General features: G+C 43.6%; 1 protein-coding gene across 1 annotated transcript in view; it reads left to right on the forward strand.

Moving 5' to 3' along the window:
* Positions 1–21333, forward strand: part of SPATA16 (spermatogenesis associated 16) — a 483092-nt gene that overhangs the window by 146430 nt on the left and 315329 nt on the right. Inside the window, exon 4 of the mRNA XM_085633135.1 lies at positions 20405–20489. Within this exon, the coding sequence (XP_085489261.1) occupies positions 20405–20489 (85 nt within the window). The remainder of the gene's footprint in view (positions 1–20404; positions 20490–21333) is intronic.

The following is a 21333-nucleotide window of genomic DNA, read 5'->3' on the forward strand; positions in this document are numbered from 1 at the left end:
AAAATGGTGCATTCTTATTAGCCCTGGGAGCATTTTTTTCCCTTGAGGAAGTAACCAGCATCCTGATTCCACACCAGCAACATCAGAAACATTTTGCGGTCAGCCATCACAGGACTTAGGTCCTGAATAAAAAAAGAAATAATATAAGGGGGTAGAGCAGGGATACGCTGCCGTCCTGAGCCCCATGGGGGATCCAGTGGGACACCCCCCCCCCCGGACCTAAATACAAAAAAACACTATTTTTGCTGTGATCCACAGGATCGGGGAGGGGCCTTTTTTTCTAAAATTAAAGGCCTGTGGGTTGGGGTCCCCAGAGCCTAATGAGGCTTGGGAAGGGGGGCAAATGGCCCCCATTCCCTGTAAAATAGTTAAGGACCTGGATGATGTAAAAAAACAAAGGTTAAATTAACAGTATAGTTAGGTAAATATATCAGTGAAAAAATTGACGTTTTGAACTAAAACAATACACAGAAATTCATCTGTTGTATAAGGGTGTGCGAAGTTGAGTACCACTACGCGGAAATTTGCAGAGTTGAACAAAAACTCTGCTGTGTGACTCCGTTCTGTCTCATCCCAATTAATTAAACAGACACCTCACACACCTTTGGTAAAACAAGTATCTCTATCTTCACATGCTAAAATGCATATAGTCATCTCACAAAAATGAATATATAGATAGCAAGCAGTGAGAGATGTGATGATTCTGGGGTCCTCCCTAACCTAGTATCTTGCCCCATAATGCTTTGCTGGGCCTTTGGTTCTCATTGTATTTTTGCCCATAACTTTGCTTTGGGTGGTCCTAGGGGGATGGGACCGCCACTGAATCGTTCAGCATAATATGCTCTTTGTGTTCAAGGCATCTGCTTGGTCCTTCCCCTAGGTTAGGGGGGACCCCAAAATCATCACCTCTCTCATTGCCTGATATTTTTCACTTTTGTGAATTGCTTATATGCTTTTTAGAATGTAAAGTTAAAGTTGTTTTATCGAAGGGTTGTAGGTGCAGTAGATAACACCTCTAGTCAGAGTTTTTGCATGACTTCCGTGTTTTCAATGTAATGCATAGTTAACAAATCTCCGCAACTTCTGCTAGTGGAGCGGAGTTCATTGCCCACGGTGCAGCTGTAGTTAGTAAAGCTAACTACAACTTCCAGCCACGCACTACTTACAACCTCATAATATATTACTCATGGCTTGTTCTGGGACATCATTTATGACATGACTGATGACATCTCAAAAGTAAAATTAATGCTGACAGTTTTTTCAGTGAATATATATAGATATTTTATCTATATCTATACATATAGATATAGATATAGATAAAGATACATGTACCTATACATATACATAGAAACAGACAGGTTTACATTTTCAACTTAACAAAAATGTGTAAAGCGTTTAGACGTACCAAAAAAGTTCCACATTCAAAAACCCAACACAATAAAAATACGACTCATGTTTATGGACATAGAGAAAAATTTAATATGCAAAATAACACCAAAATAACACAAATCCTATAAAGGGAACCAGAGATATGAATATTTCAATAATTATGTGACAAAAGGGCCAAAAAGTGGAAAGAGCCAATGGTAGTCAATAGTTGCTTTAGACTGAGACCTAGGGGCCGATTGCGATCTTGTCTGGAAAGCATTCTGACCGATTTGTATCTGGAATGCTTTACAGACGACTCAGATCGGGGGAGTCCGACAGAGCAATTTGGATGCATCCAAATGCTTCCGGATATGATTCGGTCGAACTCCCATTGACTTCAATGGGAGCCTGTGTTCCGAGTGAGAACACAGGCTCCCATTGAAAAAAGGGGTGGCTAGGGAAAATTGTACATCCTGTGGTGGGCACCCCATGGTGCCTGCTACACTGTGCATGGATTGGAAGAGGGGACCCATGGGTACCGCTACAGGCCTGATTTGGAGGACCTCGAGTGACAGCCGTTTCATTTCAGGCAAACCAAATCAGGACGGCTGTCTGAATCGCTCATCATAATCGCTCACTTGAAAACCGTGTCCCTAGAGCTGTACAAATCGGCTCTGAAAGACTCAACCTGTCCCAATGTCTTTCGGAACTGATTCGGAAAGTTCTAACGGTTTCCGGGTATCGTAATCAGTTGTTCGGAACTGGGTACGATTCGGTTGAAAACAGGGGTTCCGAATAGGATTCGGCAAACCCAAATCCGAATCGGAGCCCTTCGGAATAGGATCATAATTAAGGCTTCCGTTTTTTTTGTTTTTACTGATTTTTACCGACAAATACAGACAGAAAACAATGTGTTTCCTGTCTGTATTTATTTTTAAAAGTGGAAAAATACTGAAAATGGTGCTTTTTGTGAGAAACTCTCCATGGTTTCTTTCATGAATTCTAGGCAACAGCTGAGCAGGCAGAAAGCATGGAGGGTTAAAATACAGGGTGAAATTTCCTTAAATACAGGCATATTTTAAAATATATTGGTAGTATGATGCTAATATGTACCTGTGAGTGTAGTCTTTTGGTATACATGGCTGCTTATTTTGCTAAAACGTGACAGGCATCCATGTTTGAGTGCACATTAAAGAGTCAACCAAGGGAGCAGCTTTATGATCATTGGAGAACATTCTGTCCTTACATTTCAAGTAGAGAGGCTCCAGCCTCCGCAGGTCCTAGCCACAGGTCACAGATTCCAAATGCAGCAAGTTCAGTCTGACTGGTATACCTTTGCAAGTTCAGCAGTGTTCTTAGAAAAGCTATATAACATAATGTATATTTGTAAAGCACATGTTCACCCAGAAGGGTATCTTAGCATTGAATAACAGATGTTTGTTGTTACCCAACTGAATGGTACTCATTTTATTGACCTCAGAAGGATGAAAGGCAGAGTGGACCCATCAGGATTTGAACCTGTGACCATGAGGTCGAACACAGGCCCCTATAGTGGACCTATTAGTTCACTACAGATTTGGCAAATATGAGGGTTCAGCTGTGTATGGTTTACCTGTTGGTGGGGTACACCCTAAGAAACAGAGTCCTTCTATAACAAAGGAAGTAATTGTTTCACAGGCACTGGCCTACTTGCTATTTCAGTAGTTCCTATTTGCTTCACAGCAAACAAAACCAAAATGCAATGTGTCAGGGCAAATTAAAGATGATAACGTTCTTCGGCATCCCTAGTGTTCTTTAACATTTAACACTAAAATCGAGTTTGAAACAGTCACTGTACCCACAACAAAACTCAGAGAGAGAAGTCTGGTAGGACGAAAGCAGGGTCCTTCAGCAATCAGACAGGTGATACTCAAGAATTGTCCTGGCATCCTGTTTGTCCCCTGAAAAGGACAGCGCTTAGAGACCTGCAGGTATTAAGCGCTTTACAAACTACAATTAACATAACATAACAAAACATTTACATATGCTTCAGACAGATCTGTGATGCAGAATTTGATACTGTGCCATCAACAAAATGCCCTAGCCTCAATCCTAAATATTCTATTGAGCTCAGCTCTGCCCATTCAGGCCAGTCTATTGGGGGTTCCTGGAAGGAATTTAACTCTTTCACACCTATTCCTGGGATGAGCATAGGCTGGGAAAAGCTGGAAAGTTAATTCAAATTAGGCTCATGGACCTTCAGGCAGGGAAAATATAACTTTCTAAAAGTTACCTTTCCTTACAATATATTACAAATCTGATTTCTCCATTGAATTTGATTTCAATACCTATTAAAGATAGTTAGTTAATTATTTTTCTAGCTATTCCCATTCCAGACATACAGTATTAGTAAGTTAATATGTACACTCATTTTCTACATAAAAGAGCTAGACCTGCCACAGTGAAGCTACTTTTAGGACCTTGTGACTGTAGGGGAATAGTAACATTAATTTTCTACAAGTCCCACTTTTAAATACCATTGTGGTATACACAACCTACCAAGGGGTGACTTACGAATATTTAAAAGAGGCTTATTCCAGTCAAAAAGGGTTATCTTAACAGCTCACACTGTAGATCTGAATCCATGTTTTCATTTGCAACAATAGTGGATGGCACAACTAGTGCTATAGTCCACAGATGACATTTAAGTTTTCATGCCATTGGTGACTTTATGCACTATATATTTTTGCCCTGCAGAAACGTTAAATACGCCAATTAGGGATTAGCCAATGTCTACATGTGTTAGGGATCAGAGTAAATACAGTGGCCAATGGAGAGCAGTGCCTCAGTGCGCAGAGTCTAAAACCAGCAATAAAACTCAGCATTAGTTGGGGAGACTATGCAAAGAGAGGCTTTTTCTCACAATATTTGTCTACCAAAATGTTACTTTTTAGAAATGAGGGTACTGTTAAATAGTGAAATTTTGAACTAAAGAAAAAAAATGAAATTTACCAGCTGTAGAGCTAATTATATCTAGCGCCCCAACCATGCACTGCTCATGACCTCACATATTACATCACTCATGACATGTTCCGTGACATCATTTATAATATCACTGATGATGATTCAAATTACATCATTGATGACATACTGATGAAATCAACCAATGAGTGTGTTAGTTTGGTTTACAGTATACATAGTGAAGGGTGTCTACCATATTACTTTTCTACCTAATTTTGTACAGCCTATGTCGAGCTTATGGGTGTAAGTGTTAACAAAACACTTGTGCTCCTAAAGCATCATAGGTGTGTGGAGGCATTCAACATGCTATAAGTGTTTGCATTGAAGAGTAACCCTGTGTGCAGGTGACTGTTGACAAATTGTGTTCCACACAATTTTAGGCTCTGCAGCAGAAGTTTGCAAGAGGGCAAAGATTCTATATGCAATATACTAAGTATTGTAAGCAGCCTTGAGTAAGTAGACAGAGTCATCTCAGCATGACATTTTCTACACAACATAGAAGAATGTGTGCATAACTTGCAGAAAATGGGCTATCTGTAACATTTTCACGACAATTCGAAGGCTACAGGTAGTATAATCTTTAGCACCTTCAGATGTTGCTTATTTTAAGCGAATAGTATATTTTTTGCCCAGTGTTGCATAGAGTGTACCCTGTTCTTAGTAAATGCTTTTTAATACTCTGTAGTGTATTTTTCAGGAGAGTTTCAATATCTGCAAACAGTGTGGTACAGGGTAAACTCTCTCCATAGGGTGAAAACTGTTTACAGAACCCACTTCTCATCTCATATCAACTTCATTTCTCAATGTAGGTTCGGTGACTGTCAGGGGTTTGATACAGATAATAGTTGATAAAAGTTGTAGTAGGGCATTAGGTTTTGGAACAGACGGTCAGTATTTTTAGAAACTTGGGGTAACATGTATCAACCAAATTTGCGTTCGTAAACTGGCCGATTCGCAGAATCGGTCTGTTTGTGAACGCAAAAAAAGTCTTTTAACATGTGTCAAAACCCATTACATGTAACCTGTTATCGAATCGCAAAATGGGTTTGCGATTCGGTATTGGAAGGGGCGTTTTTAGGGTGTCCCTTCCAAACAGCAAATCCTAACGGTATGTATGAATGTTTTGTGACCATGAATGCAGTCGACAACTACCTGCTCTTAAAAAAATGGAAAAAAAACTTTTTTTAAAAGCAATCAAGGACATGGTGGCCTGCACCTCTTTAATTATGTTTGCCCCGGGGAGGTATAAACAAATGACAAAGTCTCAACTGTTATCATTGACAAGATTAGTTATCAAGCATGCACAAAACATTGGAAAAAAAGGAAAGTAGGGAGACTCATTTTTTGTTTTATATGTGCCCAAGGCATCATATATTTAGTATTTAGAGGAGTGCAAGACATTTGAAGAATCAAGGCAACAAGGGATTTTAGAAACATTGGAAACAGTTGTATCAGCACTGCATGCAATTAATACATAGGTAACCCGAAAACTTTGTGCACACAAGTGCTCATGATACTCAAAGGTGGAAGACGCAGGTGACAAGTGAAAAAAAAGTGGTTGTGCAAGGTGAAGAAGTGACAAATATATACAGAGGGACTTATGGTTCATAGTCAGTTATTCACATGAATTTTTTACACATATTTTAAAGCTTTTTTATAGACCAGTAGAAGTTGCACTGGTATGTCGATGGCGTTTCAATCCTAGTGATTTAGGATCATCCTCAGGACCGGATTACTGAATGAAGGTGCTGAAAGCTTAGGTGGAAAGAGGAAGTGGAGGAGGAGGTTCACGACGGGTCAGTCAGGCTTGATCCCACGGCAAGCATGGAGCTAGAAATTGGTATGAATGGGTGAAACGTGGAGCAGAGGCGGGCATGGATGGAACCCAGAGGTACTGGAGGCGGAGTACTACTGAGCAAGCGTCCACGGTGAGGAGCGGTCAATCAATGAATGTGGACCGTGTAACAGTGAAGAGGTGAAAGGTTGGCAGCGCGCACGGTTGTGGTTGGAATCCGGAGGCAAATCTGGAGCAAAATTGTCCAAGGTCTGCGGTATCATCACCAACCTGGGCGGAGCCCCGATCCTTAGGTGGCTGTCCAATGGAGCAGCTGGCAAGGGACGATCGGATTGTAGTAGAAGCAGACGGGGCCCACGATGGTGCTAGAATCCGGGTGTGTGAAGCCTGGGTCAGATCTCATGCACGAGATTGGGAGGGGTCGCAATTCCACTGCGGCTTCAGTTGTAGATCTGAGAAGTCTTTACATTTCTCTGCAACTACTGAACAGATTTGCACCATTTAACAAAATAGTGCTTCTGGGCCAAGAACTACCTTTCTGCCAAATTTGGTGTAATTCCGTTCAGCAGTTTGGGCTGTAGCCGTGTCTAAATTTTCCTATGAAAATTAACATGGGTAAAAAGCTTTTTGGGACTCCCTTTTTCTCAGCCTCGCTTGAGGGATCACCCAGAAATGTTCAAGACAGCAGCTGAAGTGGCTGCCCCCATAGTTTTGAAAATTTCACAAAGATTTGTCAAACAACAAACACCCTGACACCCAAGGCCTGTTCAGGGGGGCCGCAAAAAGCATATTTTTAAAAAGAATTGGTGGGATTCACGGTGGATCAGCGAATTCAGCAGAATATTTTTTTAAGCAAAGCGCAGGTCCCGCACTTCACTTACATTAGGCCCCAAGACGGGCTAGTTCCGGGGGCAATTAAAAATAGTGGTGCGGTGGCCCACATGGGCCCCCGCAGCCACAGAGATCGCCACCTCATCAAGGCAAATGTGTTCAAATGCAGAGGGGGACCACGCAGTCCCCCGTAGCCCCGGGGACTGCCACCATCCCGGGGCTATATTTCCAAAAATGCGTGGTGGGTCTCCAGCCTCCCCACGCAGCCCCGGGGACCGCCACCTCCCGCGGGGATAATTATGTGAAATGAGGGAGCTCTGCGCCCACCCTGCAGCCCTGGGGACCGTCACCTCCCCGGGGCTATGTTTACAAATATGCATGGGGGGGCTCTAGCCGCCCCACGCAGCCCATGGGACCGCCACCTCCCTGGGGCTACATTTAAAAATAATGTGTGGGTGGCACCAGCCCCTTCACACAGCCTCAGGGACCACCACCTCCTCGGGGCTAATAAATGGCCCTGGGGACCGCAATCCCAAGGGCTGGCTCCAGCAATGTCCTGAGGTGCCCACCACCAGGACATTGCAGTTTGCTCTAGGATGGCAGGATAGCAAACTGGTGCTCCACTTTGAACAAGCTAGAGCATTTTGCTCTTGCTTGTTCAAAGTGGAGCACTTTGCTTTTTACCTCCAGGGAGCTGCATGTCAGCAGCTCCCTGTGGAGAAAAGCAATGCAGGCTCCCTCAGGCTCCCCCGCGGTCCCAAAGGAGATGGCCATGACCCGGGGAAAGGGGTCCCTTGCGGGCAAAAATGGCCCCGGAGGGGGGTCGCTCAGCCCCCTCTTTTTTTATTTAAAAAGAAAATGGCCTGGCCCCCTGGGAATGGGATCCCCAGGCCTGAAATAGGCCTGGTGAGAGGGACCACGTGGGCCCCTCCCTGAAAATTAAATGATTAAAGAAAAGCAAAATGCCTGACCCCAGGGATGGGGTCTTCGGGGCTGAAAATAGCCTGGGAGGTGGGGTCCCTCCTGGAAAATAAAAAAAGAAAAGTTGGCCGGGCCTTGTGGGATTCGGTCCCCGGGGACAAAATCAGCCTCAGGAGGGGGGGTCACACCGCCATCCTCCCCTTTTTAACTAAAATATAAAGAAAGGCCTAGCCTCGGGGGATGGGGCACCCGAGGCTAGAATCAGCCCCAGGAGGGGGGCTGCACAGGCCCCTCGCTTTTTATTTTAATTAAAAAATGAAATGGGTCAGGCCCTGGGGATGGGGTCCCGGGGCCAAAAAGGGTCAAGGGAAGGGGGCCACTCAGCCCCACTCCGTAAAATGGAGAAAAAAAGCAGAGGCCCCGCCCCCTTTCTCCACTACTCTGCAAACACGCCTCCTTCCACACTTTTGGTTGGGGGATGAAGTCGCCTTCACTGCTGAGGCTCCTTAGAGGCCAACTAGCCCACCTGTTACCTCCAGTAAGCCCCACATAGTGGGATTGCAAAGAGGTGGTCAGAGGCCACGCCCCTTTTCCCACCACTCTGCAAACATGCCTCTCGGCACACTGCTGGTGGGGCGATGAGGTCCTCTTGCATCCTGAGGGCCTCAGAACTAAAGTGAACTTCATCCCTCAAGCATAAGTGCGCCAGGAGGTGCATTTGCAGTGTGGTGGAGAAGGGGGGCGTGGCCTCTGACCACCTCTCAGCAATCCAGCTGTGTGGGGTTTACTGGCGGTAACAAGAGAAGTAGTTGCCCCAGGGACCCTTTGTTGATGAAAAAAAAATATATATATATATATATATATATATATTCACTGAAAAAACCATAGGTTTCACACATGTTATAGTTAGCTGGACATTTCACTCGTAAAAAAACAATGAAATTCCCCCGTTATAGTTAGTGCAGGCAACTATAACTCACTATAACTCACGCGACCGCAATCCTCTGCTGATGATGTCAGATATTACATCACTGATGACATATGTGTCTTTATGAAAAATAAATATTTGTAATATATGTATAGCTAAAGATTAATGGAAGAAGACATGGGTAAATAGGTGTCTAAATACAGTGATGTAATATCTGACATCATCAGCAGAGGATTGCGGTCGCGTGAGTTATAGTTGCCTGCACTAACTATAACGGGGGAATTTCATTGGTTTTTTACGAGTGAAATGTCCAGCTAACTATAACATGTGTTTTTTCAGTGAATATATATATATATATATATATATATATATATATATATATATATATATATATATATATATATATATATATATATATACATCACTGAAAAAACCATAGGTTTCACACATGTTATAGTTAGCTGGACATTTTACTGATAAAAAACCAGTGAAATTCCCCCGTTATAGTTACTGTAGGCAACTATAACTCACGCGACCGCAATCCTCTGCTGATGCTAATACTGTATTTGGACACTTATTTGCCCATGTCTTCTTCCATTAAATTTTAGCTATACATATATTACAAATATTTTTTTTTCATAAAGACACATATGTCATCAGCAGAGGATTACGGTCGCGTGAGTTATAGTTGCCTACAGTAACTATAACGGGGGAATTTAATTGGTTTTTTATCAGTAAAATGTCCAGCTAACTATAACATGTGTGAAACCTATGGTTTTTTCAGTGAATTTGCAAGGTTTTTTAAATGCTAATTCCTAAATATAACGTGTGTGAAACCTATGGTTTTTTCAGTGAATTTGTACGGTTTTTTAAATGCTAAGTTACTTTACGCCATTTGTGGCGTACGCGCCCACTAAACGCAGTTCGTTCCGTGCGCGCACGGTGCGCTTCGCGCACCGCGTGCCCACGTTACGCTAGATGGGCCATGAACGCACGATGCGCTTCGCGCACCGTGCGCACATGGAGGTCATATGATGAGCATCGTTGTGACAGGTAAAATATATGTTTTTTTTATCTCTGATGAGCCATGCACAAAAGGTGCCCTGCGGGCACGTTTTGCACACGGGGTGGGGAGAATGTGGATATTTTTTTTTTATTATTATTATTTCTTAGCGTACGCGTACGGTAAGCGTAATCGGCGAAATTTTCGAAAAAATTAAAATTGCCTTTTTTCACTTGGGGGATCGTTGGGGACTCCCTCGACATGGCTAGGTGCTTGGGAGCTGTGTAAACAGCCCCTTTACATGATTTGCACTTTGTTTTTCAACCCCCTGTCAGAGTGCGAGAGAGAAAATGGCGGCCGCCGCTTCCTGGTTTCGACCGATTCGAATGTTTACTAAGATCTAAGGGCCAATCAGAATCGCGCTCGCGCACGCCACCGTACGCGTACGGTAAGCACACCGTAAGCGCACCGTAAGCTGCCACAGATATATATATTGATTTAAAGGCTATTTTCTCAGAATCTACTGAACAGATTTACACCAAACCTACAAAAGGCACTTCCTTGACCTGAGGACTACCTCTCTGCCAAATTTCAAGTAATTCTGTTCAGCCATTCGGGCTGTAGCTGTGTCTAAAGGTCCTATGGAAAAATGCATGGGAAAAACGTGTTTTGGGACCCCCCTTTTATCTCAGCCCCCGCTTGACGAATCCCCCCGAGACTTTCAGGGTAGGAGCGGAGCGTAGCGCCCCACCTATTTTGAAAAATTTGCGAGGATTCGTCAACCGGCGCCAAAGTTATTCAAAATAGAATGTTGCGGATTTCCTATGGAAACGTGGTCCTAACTATAACTACCTACTGGTGACCGCCAGTAGGTAATATATATATATATATATATATATATATATATATATATATATATATATATATATATATATTCACTTAAAAAACCATAGGTTTCACACATGTTATAGTTAGCTGTACATTTCACTCGTAAAAAACCAATGAAATTCCACGTTATAGTTAGATCAGGTAACTATAACTTGCGCGCCCACAATAAACTGCTGATGACGTCACATAGTACATCACTCATGACATGGTCAGTGACATCACTCATGACATCAATGATGACATCTGAAATTACACATTGTGGATTGCGGTCGCGCAAGTTATAGTTACCTGATCTAACTATAACGTGGAATTTCATTGGTTTTTTACGAGTGAAATGTACAGCTAACTATAACATGTGTGAAACCTATGGTTTTTTAAGTGAATTTGCAAGGTTTTGTAAATGATAATTCCTAACTATAACGTGTGTGAAACCTATGGTTTTTTCAGTGAATTTGTACGGTTTTTTAAATGCTAAGTTATGTATTTTTTTTTTTTTTTTTTCTGGTTTTTCACTATGCGCACACCTATGCGCCTCGCATTTTTTTACGCAGTTACATTTGTTTTTTTCTCCCTTGTGGGTCCTTTAATTTATTTAATAAATGTGATTGTTACTTCTTTATTTATTTTTTTTATTTTTTTTGCCGTGCGCGTACGGTAAGCTTGCCGTGCGCGTACCCCGCGATTTTTTTTTTAAATTATTAAATTAATTTTTTGTACTTTTGGGTCCTTCTTGGACCCCCTGACAAACACTAGGGGGTCTGCAACTCTCTTCGTTGCCCCCGTTTCACATTCCCCACCTTTGTTTCTCAGTGCGAGAGACAGAAAATGGCGGCCGACACTTCCTGATTTCGACCGATTCGAATGTTTACAGTGATGTAACCACCAATCAGAATTGAGCTCACGCACGGCACCGTACGCGTACGGTAAGCTTACGGTAAGCGCACGGAGCGCGCTTACAGATATATATATTGATTTAAATGCTATTTTCTCAGGACCTACTGAACAGATTTACACCAGACCTACAAAAGGCACATCCTTGACCTGAGGACTACCTCTCTGCCAAATTTCAAGTAATTCTGTTCAGCCGTTCGGGCTGTAGCTGTGTCTAAAGGTCCTATGGAAAAATGCATGGGGAAAATGCGTTTTGGGACCCCCTTTTTTCTCAGCCCCTGCTTGACGAATCCCCCCGAGACTTTCAGGGTAGGAGCGGAGCGTAGCGCCCCATTAGTTTTGAAAATTTTGCGAGGATTCGTCGACCGGCGCCAAAGTTATTCCAAATAGAATGTTGCGGATTTCCTATGGAAACACGTTCCTAACTATAACTATCTACTGGCGACCGCCAGTAGATAATATATATATATATTCACTTAAAAAACCATAGGTTTCACACATGTTATAGTTAGCTGGACATTTCACTCGTGAAAAACCATTGAAATTCCCCCGTTATAGTTAGTGCAGGCAACTATAACTCACGCGACCGCAATCCTCTGCTGATGACGTCAGATATTACATCACTGTATTTAGACACTTATTTACCCATGTCTTCTTCCATTAATTTTTAGCTATACATATATTACAAATATTTTTTTTTCAGAAAGACACATATGTCATCAGTGATGTAATATCTGACGTCATCAGCAGAGGATTGCGGTCGCGTGAGTTATAGTTGCCTGCACTAACTATAACGGGGGAATTTCAATGGTTTTTCAAGAGTGAAATGTCCAGCTAACTATAACATGTGTGAAACCTATGGTTTTTTAAGTGAATTTGCAAGGTTTTTTAAATGCTAATTCCTAACTATAACGTGTGTGAAACCTATGGTTTTTTCAGTGAATTTGTACGGTTTTTTAAATGCTAAGTTATGTATTTTATTTTATTTTTTTTAAGGTTTTTCACCGTGCGCGTACGGTACGCGCACGGTGCGCTTTGCGCACCGTGCGCCCACATTACGCAGTTCGCGGAATTTTTCCGTTTCTACCGTACGCGCACGCTACGCGTACTCCGCGGTTTTTCGCAAAAAAATTAAAGGAAATTTTGGCCCTTGGGGGTCCTTCTGGGACCCCCTGACAAAGGCTAGGGGGTCAGGAACTGTCCACCCTGCCCCCTTTTCACGTTCTCCACCTTTGTTTTTCACCCCCTCAGACTGCGAGAGACAAAATGGCGGCCGACACTTCCTGGTTTCGACCGATTCGAATGTTTACTAAGATCTAACAACCAATCAGAATCGCGCACGGCAGCGTGCGCGTACGGTAAGTTTTACCGTACGCGCACGGTGCGCGCTTATAGATATATATATGCTTTTAAATGCTATTTTCTCAGGAAATACTGAATAGATTTACACCAGACCTGCAAAAGGCACATCCCTGACCTGAGGACTACCTCTCTGCCAAATTTCATGTAATTCTGTTCAGCCGTTCGGGCTGTAGATTGGACTAAAGGTCCTATGGGATGTCATCAGTGATGCCACTGACCATGTGATGAATGATGTAATATGTGACATCATCAGCAGTGGATTGCGGGCGCGCGAGATGTAGTTAGTACAACCAACTATATCGGAGGAATTTCAATGGTTTTGTTTGAGTGAAATGTCCAGCTAACTATAACACCTCTAAAACCTGTCGTTTTTTCAGTGAATTTCTAAGGTTTTTTAAATGCTAATTCCTAACTATATCAGGCCTGAAACCTATGGTTTTTTCAGTGAATTTCAAAGGTTTTTTAAATGCTAATTCCTAACTATATCAGGCCTGAAACCTATGGTTTTTTTCAGTGAATTTCAAAGGTTTTGTAAATGACAATTTTTAATGTATTAATTGTTATACTGATTTTTTTTATACTGATTTACTACATTTTTAAAACTATTTATTTTTAGATATTTTTTTAATTACATTATACATTACAATACAAAATATACTTTCTCAGAATGAATTACTTTAGTTTAAATACTTTGCAAATAGGCAATAGACTTTTAAGTACAGTAGTTACAGTTGTTGTAATGGCCAACACAATTTCAAACACAATGCAACATTGAACTCAAAGTGAATTTCTAGTCAAATGCAATTAGTTACTTTATGGATTACTTTTCTAACCACAGGACTGGATCCTAGATTCAGTCCTTGGACATCTCCTGTAAACAGTTGAGTAAAAGTGTTTTGGTTACAGTAGTGATTTTTAAGGAATATTATTGTATTTTAAAAGTTGACAGAAATTTTTTCACATAGAATCACCAATGTTATCCTATGGCAGAAAATTCACTTAGCAGGTAAGTAGTGTTATCGTTACATTTTCTTACTCATTCGTGGATCCTGGCTCCAGCACTGGTGAATCTCCTGGAAACAGTTGAAAGAATGTGTTTAAGTCATACAGACGATTTTTTAGGAATATGTTTAGTTTGTAAAAATAGACAGAAACTTTTCTGCTGAAAACCACACAATGGATTCCTATGGAAGGAAATACAAGTTACTGGTAAGTACGCTTAGAATTACTTTTTAGGGTCAGTGCTGGGCTAAAAGATGCAGCACTGGGTTCTCTCCTGATAACAGGTGAGTAAATCGGAATTCGTAGTTCGGCTGATTTTAGAGGAATATTTTTACGTTTCAAAAATGGACTCTTAGAAACATTTCTGGTGAAAACCACACAATGGATTCCTATGGAAGGCAATACAAGTTACTGGTAAGTACGCTTAGAATTACTTTTTAGGGTCAGTGCTGGGCTAAAAGATGCAGCACTGGGTTCTCTCCTGATAACAGGTGAGTAAATCGGAATTCGTAGTTCGGCTGATTTTAGAGGAATATTTTTACGTTTCAAAAATGGACTCTTAGAAACATTTCTGGTGAAAACCACACAATGGATTCCTATGGAAGGCAATACAAGTTACTGGTAAGTACGCTTAGAATTACTTTTCAGGGTCAGTGCTGGGCTAAAAGATGCAGTACTGGCTTCTCTCCTGATAACAGGTGAGTAAATCGGAATTCGTAGTTCGGTTGATTTTAGAGGAATATTTGTACAATGGTGAAGGAAGGGGGCGGGGCCTGACGTGACATGTGCAAATATGCCCTGTGGCGCGTTTTAAGTTGGGGAATTAATTCCTCTTCAATCCTGTGGTCCCCTGGGGGCCAACTAGCCCACCAGGTACCTCCAGTATGCGCCAGAGAGGCCTCATTACACCTCTCTGAACACAGCCCCCTAGCGCATACTGGAGGTTCCTGGTGGGCTAATTGGCCCCCAGGGAACCCCAGTATTCAAGGAGAATTAGTTCCCCCTCTGCAAATGCGCCAGGGGGCGTGTTTGCAGAGTGGTGCAAGGTGGGGCGCGTGGCCTCCGGCCCGATCCTGTCTTTATTTTTTTAGAAGGGGGCCTGTGTAGCCTTCCTTCTTTTTCTAATTTATTGGCCCTGGGGACCCATCCCCCAGGGCCTGCCCCCAATTTGTTTAAAAAATAAAAAAAAATCCGGAAGGGGGCCGCGTGGCCCCCCTCCTGAAGCCATAATTTGCCCCGGGGACCCCATCCCCGGGGCATGGCCCTTTTTAAAAAAAATAAATATTTTGGAGGGGGGCTGCCTTGCCCCCCTCCTGTGGCCACTTATGGCCCCAGGGACCCCATCCCCCGGGGCCGTTCTTATTTTTTTGCATTTAAAAAAAAAAAAATGTAGGAGGCGGGCTGTGTGGCCCCCCTCCTGGGCTACTACTAGCCCCGGGGACCCCATCCCCTGGGGCTGGCCCTTTTCGTTGGGGGCCGTGGGGGGGTCCCCAATCCCCCCACAGTCCCAGCCGGCTCCCTGCGTCCTGCGGGAGCCGGCATTGCTTTTCCACAGCTAACATGCTGCTCCCCATGTGGAAAAGCAATCTGCTTTGCTTCATTGAAGCGAGAGCTGGTTTCCCTGCTCTCGCTTCAATGAAGCAAAGCAGTTTGCAATGACAGGGCGGGAGCCCCGAGGTTCCCGCCCTGTCATTGCAAACTACAGTGTCCCGGGGGTGGGCACCCTGGGACACTGCAAGAGCCTGCCCTGGGGGTGGCTGTCCCCAGGGCCTATACAAGGCTCCAGGAGAGGGCAATGCGCCCCCCTCCCACATTTTGAAGTTGCCCCGGCGGGTGGCAGTCCCCAGGGCTGGGGGGGCCTGGGAGCCCTCCCACACCAAATTTTTTCAAGCCCCGGGAGATGGCGGTCCCCGGGGCTGGGGGGGCCTGAGAGCCCCCCCACACTTAATTTTTCATTATGCCCTGGGATTTGGCCCCCCAGGGGCAAATTAGCATATTTTTTTCTATTGGCCGGATATGCGCTGTCCTGTTTTTTTAAAAAAATTGGGGTCCTTAGGGGTCCTTGTGGGACCCCCTGAGCAGGCCTAGGGGTCAGGGTGTTTCTACCCTGCCCCATTTTCGTGTTTTGCGATGTTGGCTGCCAACACTTCCTGATTCAGAGTGTTGGCAGCCAATTAAAATTCAGCTTGTGATTGGGAGGGTGCACGGATCCTCTGAGGCCATAGATATATATGTACTTTTAACTGTAATTTTCTCAGGAACTACTGAACGGATTTACACCATTTAACCAAAAGGCACGAGTCTGAACTGAGGACTACCTCTTTGCCAAATTTGGTGTAATTCCGTTCAGCAGTTCGGGCTGTAGCTGCGGCTAAAGGTCCTATGGGAAAATGCATGGGGAAAACGCGTTTTGGGACCCCCCCTTTTTCTCGGCCCCCGCTTGACGAATCACCAATTGCGATGCGTGGGCTCAAACGGGCCAAATCCCGGGGGCAATATTGTTTATGTAAAGAGGGGCCCAGAGGTGCCCCCCAGCCCGGGGACCTCCACCCCCGGGGCTTTTTTCAATTATGTGCGGGGGGCTCTCAGGCCCCCCAGCCCCGGGAAACAACCACCCCCCCGCGCTTCAAAATGTAATGAGTGGGGGGGCTCAAATGCCCCCCCAAGCCCGGGGACTGCCACCCCCGGGGCTTATTACAAATATGTGGGGGGGTTCACAGCCCCCCCAGCCCCGGGGACCGCCACCCCCCGGGGCTTATAAATATATGGGTGGGGGGCTCAAAGGCACCCCCAAGCCCAGGGGACCGCCACCCCCGGGGCTTTTTAAAAAAAAAATACCCTGTGTGGGGTGGCTAAAGTTCCCCCACACACCCCGTGACCGCCACCTCCCCGGGGCTCTAAATTTTTAAATGGTGGGGTCCGTGACGGACCGCCCAGCCCCGGGGACCACCACACCGGGGCTTTGTAGATTGTGGAGCCTTGTCATGGCCCTGGGGAACGCCACCCCCCAGGGCCGGATCGTGCAGTGTCGCAGGGTGCCCACCCCCGGGACACTGTAGTTTGCTACAGTGTAAACGCACCCTGTGGCCGTTCTAAGTTGAGAGATTAAGTCCCCTTGAATCCTAAGGGTCCCTAGGGTCAAACTAGCCCATCAGGTATCTCCAGTATGCGCCAGGGAGCTGCGTTGCAGATAGGTGTTCAGAGGCCACGACCCTTTTTACACCTCTCTGGAACGCAGCTCTGTGGTGCTTACTGGAGGTACCTAGTGGGCTAGTTTGACCCTAGGGACCCTTAGGATTCAAGGGGACTTAATCTCTCAACTTAGAATGGCCACAGGGCGTGCTTACACAGTGGTGAAGGGAGGGGACGGGGCCTGAGGTGACGTGTGCAAACACACCCTGTGGCGCGTTTTAAGTTGGGGAAATAATTCCCCTTCAATCCTGAGGGACCCTGGGGGCCAACTAGCCCACCAGGTGCTACCAGTAAGCGCCACTGTGCTGCATTGCAGAGAGGTGGTTCAGGCTGTGCCCCTTTTTACACCTCTCTGCAATGGTGCTTACTGGACATACCTAGTTGGCTAATTTGCCCCTAGGGACCCTCAGGATTCAAGGGGAGTTAATCTCGCAGCTTAAAACGGCCACAGGGCGTGTTTACACAGTGGGGTAGGGAGGGGACGGGGCCTGAGGTGACGTGTGCAAACACGCCCTAAGACGTGTTTTAAGTTGGGGAAATAATTCTCCTTCAATCCTGAGGGCCCATGGGTGCCAACTTGTCCACCATGTGCTTCCAGTAAGCGCCACAGTGCTGCGTTGCAGAGAGGTGGTCCAGGCCGTGCCCATTTTCTCTGCAACGCAGCTCTGTGGTGCTAACTAGAGATACCTGACGGGCTAGTTGTACCCAAGGGACACTCAGGATTCAAGGGGACTTTATCCCCCAAATTAAAATGGCTACAGGGCGTGTTGGCTCACGTCAGCTCAGCACCCCCTCCCTTCACCAGTGTGCAAACGTGCCCTGTGGTGCGTTTTAAGAGGTAGTTTTAATCCCCCTACCCTATTATATACTAGAGGCTTACAGAGGAGGTCATGCTAATAACAGGGGTACCCCAACGCATAGTATTCCCTAGTGTATGTAGGTGTTTTAACTGTATTCTCACTGTCTTTTAGCATAGCACTGGCTCTAGGACTGGTTAGTCAGAGTCAGTTAACACCAGTACCCATCTGAAAAAGTTGTGGGTACACGATGATTTTGCAACAAAGCCTCTTTCTGCTCCTCTGTTTGTTCTTTCTGCACGTCTTCCTTCTTCCTGCGCTTTTCTTTGTCTTTGAGGACATCTGTTGCTACTGTCTGCATTCCTTTTTCTTCTTTCTGTGTGTTGTTTCTTCTTTCTTCACATGTCCTACCTCTGTAGGCATAGTTAGAAACTAGCATTTAAAAAAGCTTTGAAATTCACTTAAAAAACCATAGGTTTCAGTTACGTTAAAGTTAGAAATTAGCATTTAAAAAACCTTTGAAATCCACTTAAAAACCATAGGTTTCAGGCACGTTATAGTTAGGAATTAGCATTTAAAAAATCTTAGAAATTCACAGAAAAAACCATAGGTTTCAGGGGTGTTATAGTTAGCTGGAAATTTCACTCGTACAAAACCATTGAAATTCCACCGTTATAGTTAGTTCAGCTAACTATAAATCGCGCGCCCGCAATGCACTGCCGATGACGTCACATATTACATCACTCATGACATGGTCAGTGACATCACTCATGACATCACTGATGACATCATTCTTGTGATAGAGTGGCAGGCCTCCTCTCACCCTAATATAACCTTTGATACACACATTCAAAAATGGAAACTAAAAGTTTCAAAAAATGGACAGATCAATACCAGTTACAACAACCTATTCAGTAATTCCAAGATCTACATACACATCCACTCATTAGCCAACAGTCCTATGTAGTCACTCATACATGTACTCACTCTTCATATGTACTCATACACCTATACATCCTGTTACACACCGCCACTCATTCATAGAGTTACTCACACACATAGTCACTCATACTACTAAAGAATCAAACATCCATTTACTTGCATATACAGTTATATACACACCACTACACTTACTTCTACAGAAACGTACACATACTTACTCTCTTAAACAATCACTTATAGAAACACATAATTATTTATACAGGAACTCTTCCAATCTCTCACTCTCACATATATTCACTTATGTACACCAATACTCACATATACTAGTTTATAACATATGTAGTTACTCATAAAGACACTTTTGAGACAGTCATTCACTCGCTAACACACCCATACACACACTCATCCACCCATACAGTCCTGCACACATGCTGTCTTCAACACATACAAACAGTGAGTCACTCATTTATGCATCTATGCGCTAAGTAATACCCCCCACCGAACCATACAGACACTCAGACACTCATACTGATACTCAAAAAAACAACTAATAACCCATATAGACACTCATGTAGGTACTCACCAATCCATGCAGCCACTTATACACAAAGTGAGAGACTGATACAGATATTTACATATTTAAACATTACTCGCTAACCCATGTATTCACTAAGATAACTTAATCAATCAGTTATACAAACAATTTTACAAAAAAAAAAAACATTTAGACACTTATTTACCCATTTATTCTTCCATCGACCTTGAGATATGCATATAGAAAAAATCTTTAATTTTCAGAAAGACACACATTCACTGGATGATGTCATCAGTGATGTCATTTGAGATGTCATCAGGGATGTCATGAGTGATGTCACTGACCATGTCATGAGTGATGTAATATGTGATGTCATCAGCAGTGCATTGCGGGCGTGCGAGTTATAGTTAGCTGAACTAACTATAACGGTGGAATTTCAATGGTTTTGTACGAGTGAAATGTCCAGCTACCTGAAACCTATGGCTTTTTCTGTGAATTTCTAAGGTTTTTTAAATGCTAATACCTAACTATAACGTGCCTGAAACCTATGGTTTTTTAAGTGAATATATATATATATATATATACACACACACTGATTTTCCCTTACGTCCCCCTTTTTGTTTTTCTTCTCCCTTTGACATACGTAAAGTGTTAAAACGCTACTGATATTATCTAATATTTTCCATATATATATTTCGATTATAGTTGAGTTTAATTTTGTGCGTTGTTTTGACGACTTGTTACATTACGTATATAAAGTAAAATAAAGCATTTCAAGTGTAAAAGAAAAAACATACATGTGTTGCCCTAACTAATATCTACATGGTACATTACAAGTAATGTGCACATGCTGTTGTCAATGCTCTTCCACTGATTTCCTTCTGCAAAGAGTTGTCCAAGCCTGACCCTTGCATCTGGCATTCACGGTGCTTTCTGCCTCTGTCAATAGGAGCGCCATGATTGCTGACTACATGTACTGGCTGTCAGGAAGCAGCGAGCCGCGCATCAGCAAGCTCATCAAGCTGTATTGGCAGGTAACAATTGATGGGCAACCAGGAGGGCTCAGCCCGGCGCACTTTCAGAGCCAGGATGAAGGATGGGCGCTTAAAGGACTGCCGACAAGCGGAGCTCTGGGCGCATCAATCAGCAGGGTGGTAACATATTTATAATGAAGCTGGAGCCTTGAAGCCCTGTTAGTAAATATTTTAAGATTCCTCGCGCCGCTTTCAAGCAGAAAGGTGCCAAACGTACAAAGGAGGTCGAACCATAGCAGGCAAATGTTACTGGAAGCAAATCTTTTTTATTTGTTTTATTTGGATGTGATAATTATGCCGCACACTATTAGCTACATTATGCAATTAATTCAGCTGAAAAACCACAGTGTTTGCTAGGGGTCTCCAGTTTCCATATCAAAATGGAACTGCGTTTCTGGTCGCCAGCTTTGTTTTTCATTCTCACCTTCACGCACAAGCACTTTGGAATAACATGTGTATTTGTATTGTATTGTAATTACATTTATATAGCGCTTACTACCCCTGACGGGGCTTTGAAGTGCTTTTTCGGAGAATAGCACGCTACCCCGGAACCCGTAAAGGATTAGTGTTTAATTAGTATATTGAAATATGAAAGTAATTTGAGTGGTGGATAGGTTAGTCAGTTATTTGGATTCAGAATGATAGCGGAAGGATAGAAGAGGGAAAAAAGGTTTCTATTTATATAGCGCTTGTTACCCCTGACGGGGTGCAGAAACGCTTTTTTGGTGAGTAGCACGCTACACCGGAACCTATAAAGGATTAGTGTTGAATTAGTATAGTGAAATATGAAAGTAATTTGAGTGGTGGATGTTAGTCAGTTATTGGGATTGAGAAGGATAGCAGA

This window comes from Triturus cristatus, chromosome 11, assembly GCF_964204655.1.
Source record: "Triturus cristatus chromosome 11, aTriCri1.1, whole genome shotgun sequence".
Classification (NCBI taxonomy): domain Eukaryota; kingdom Metazoa; phylum Chordata; class Amphibia; order Caudata; family Salamandridae; genus Triturus; species Triturus cristatus.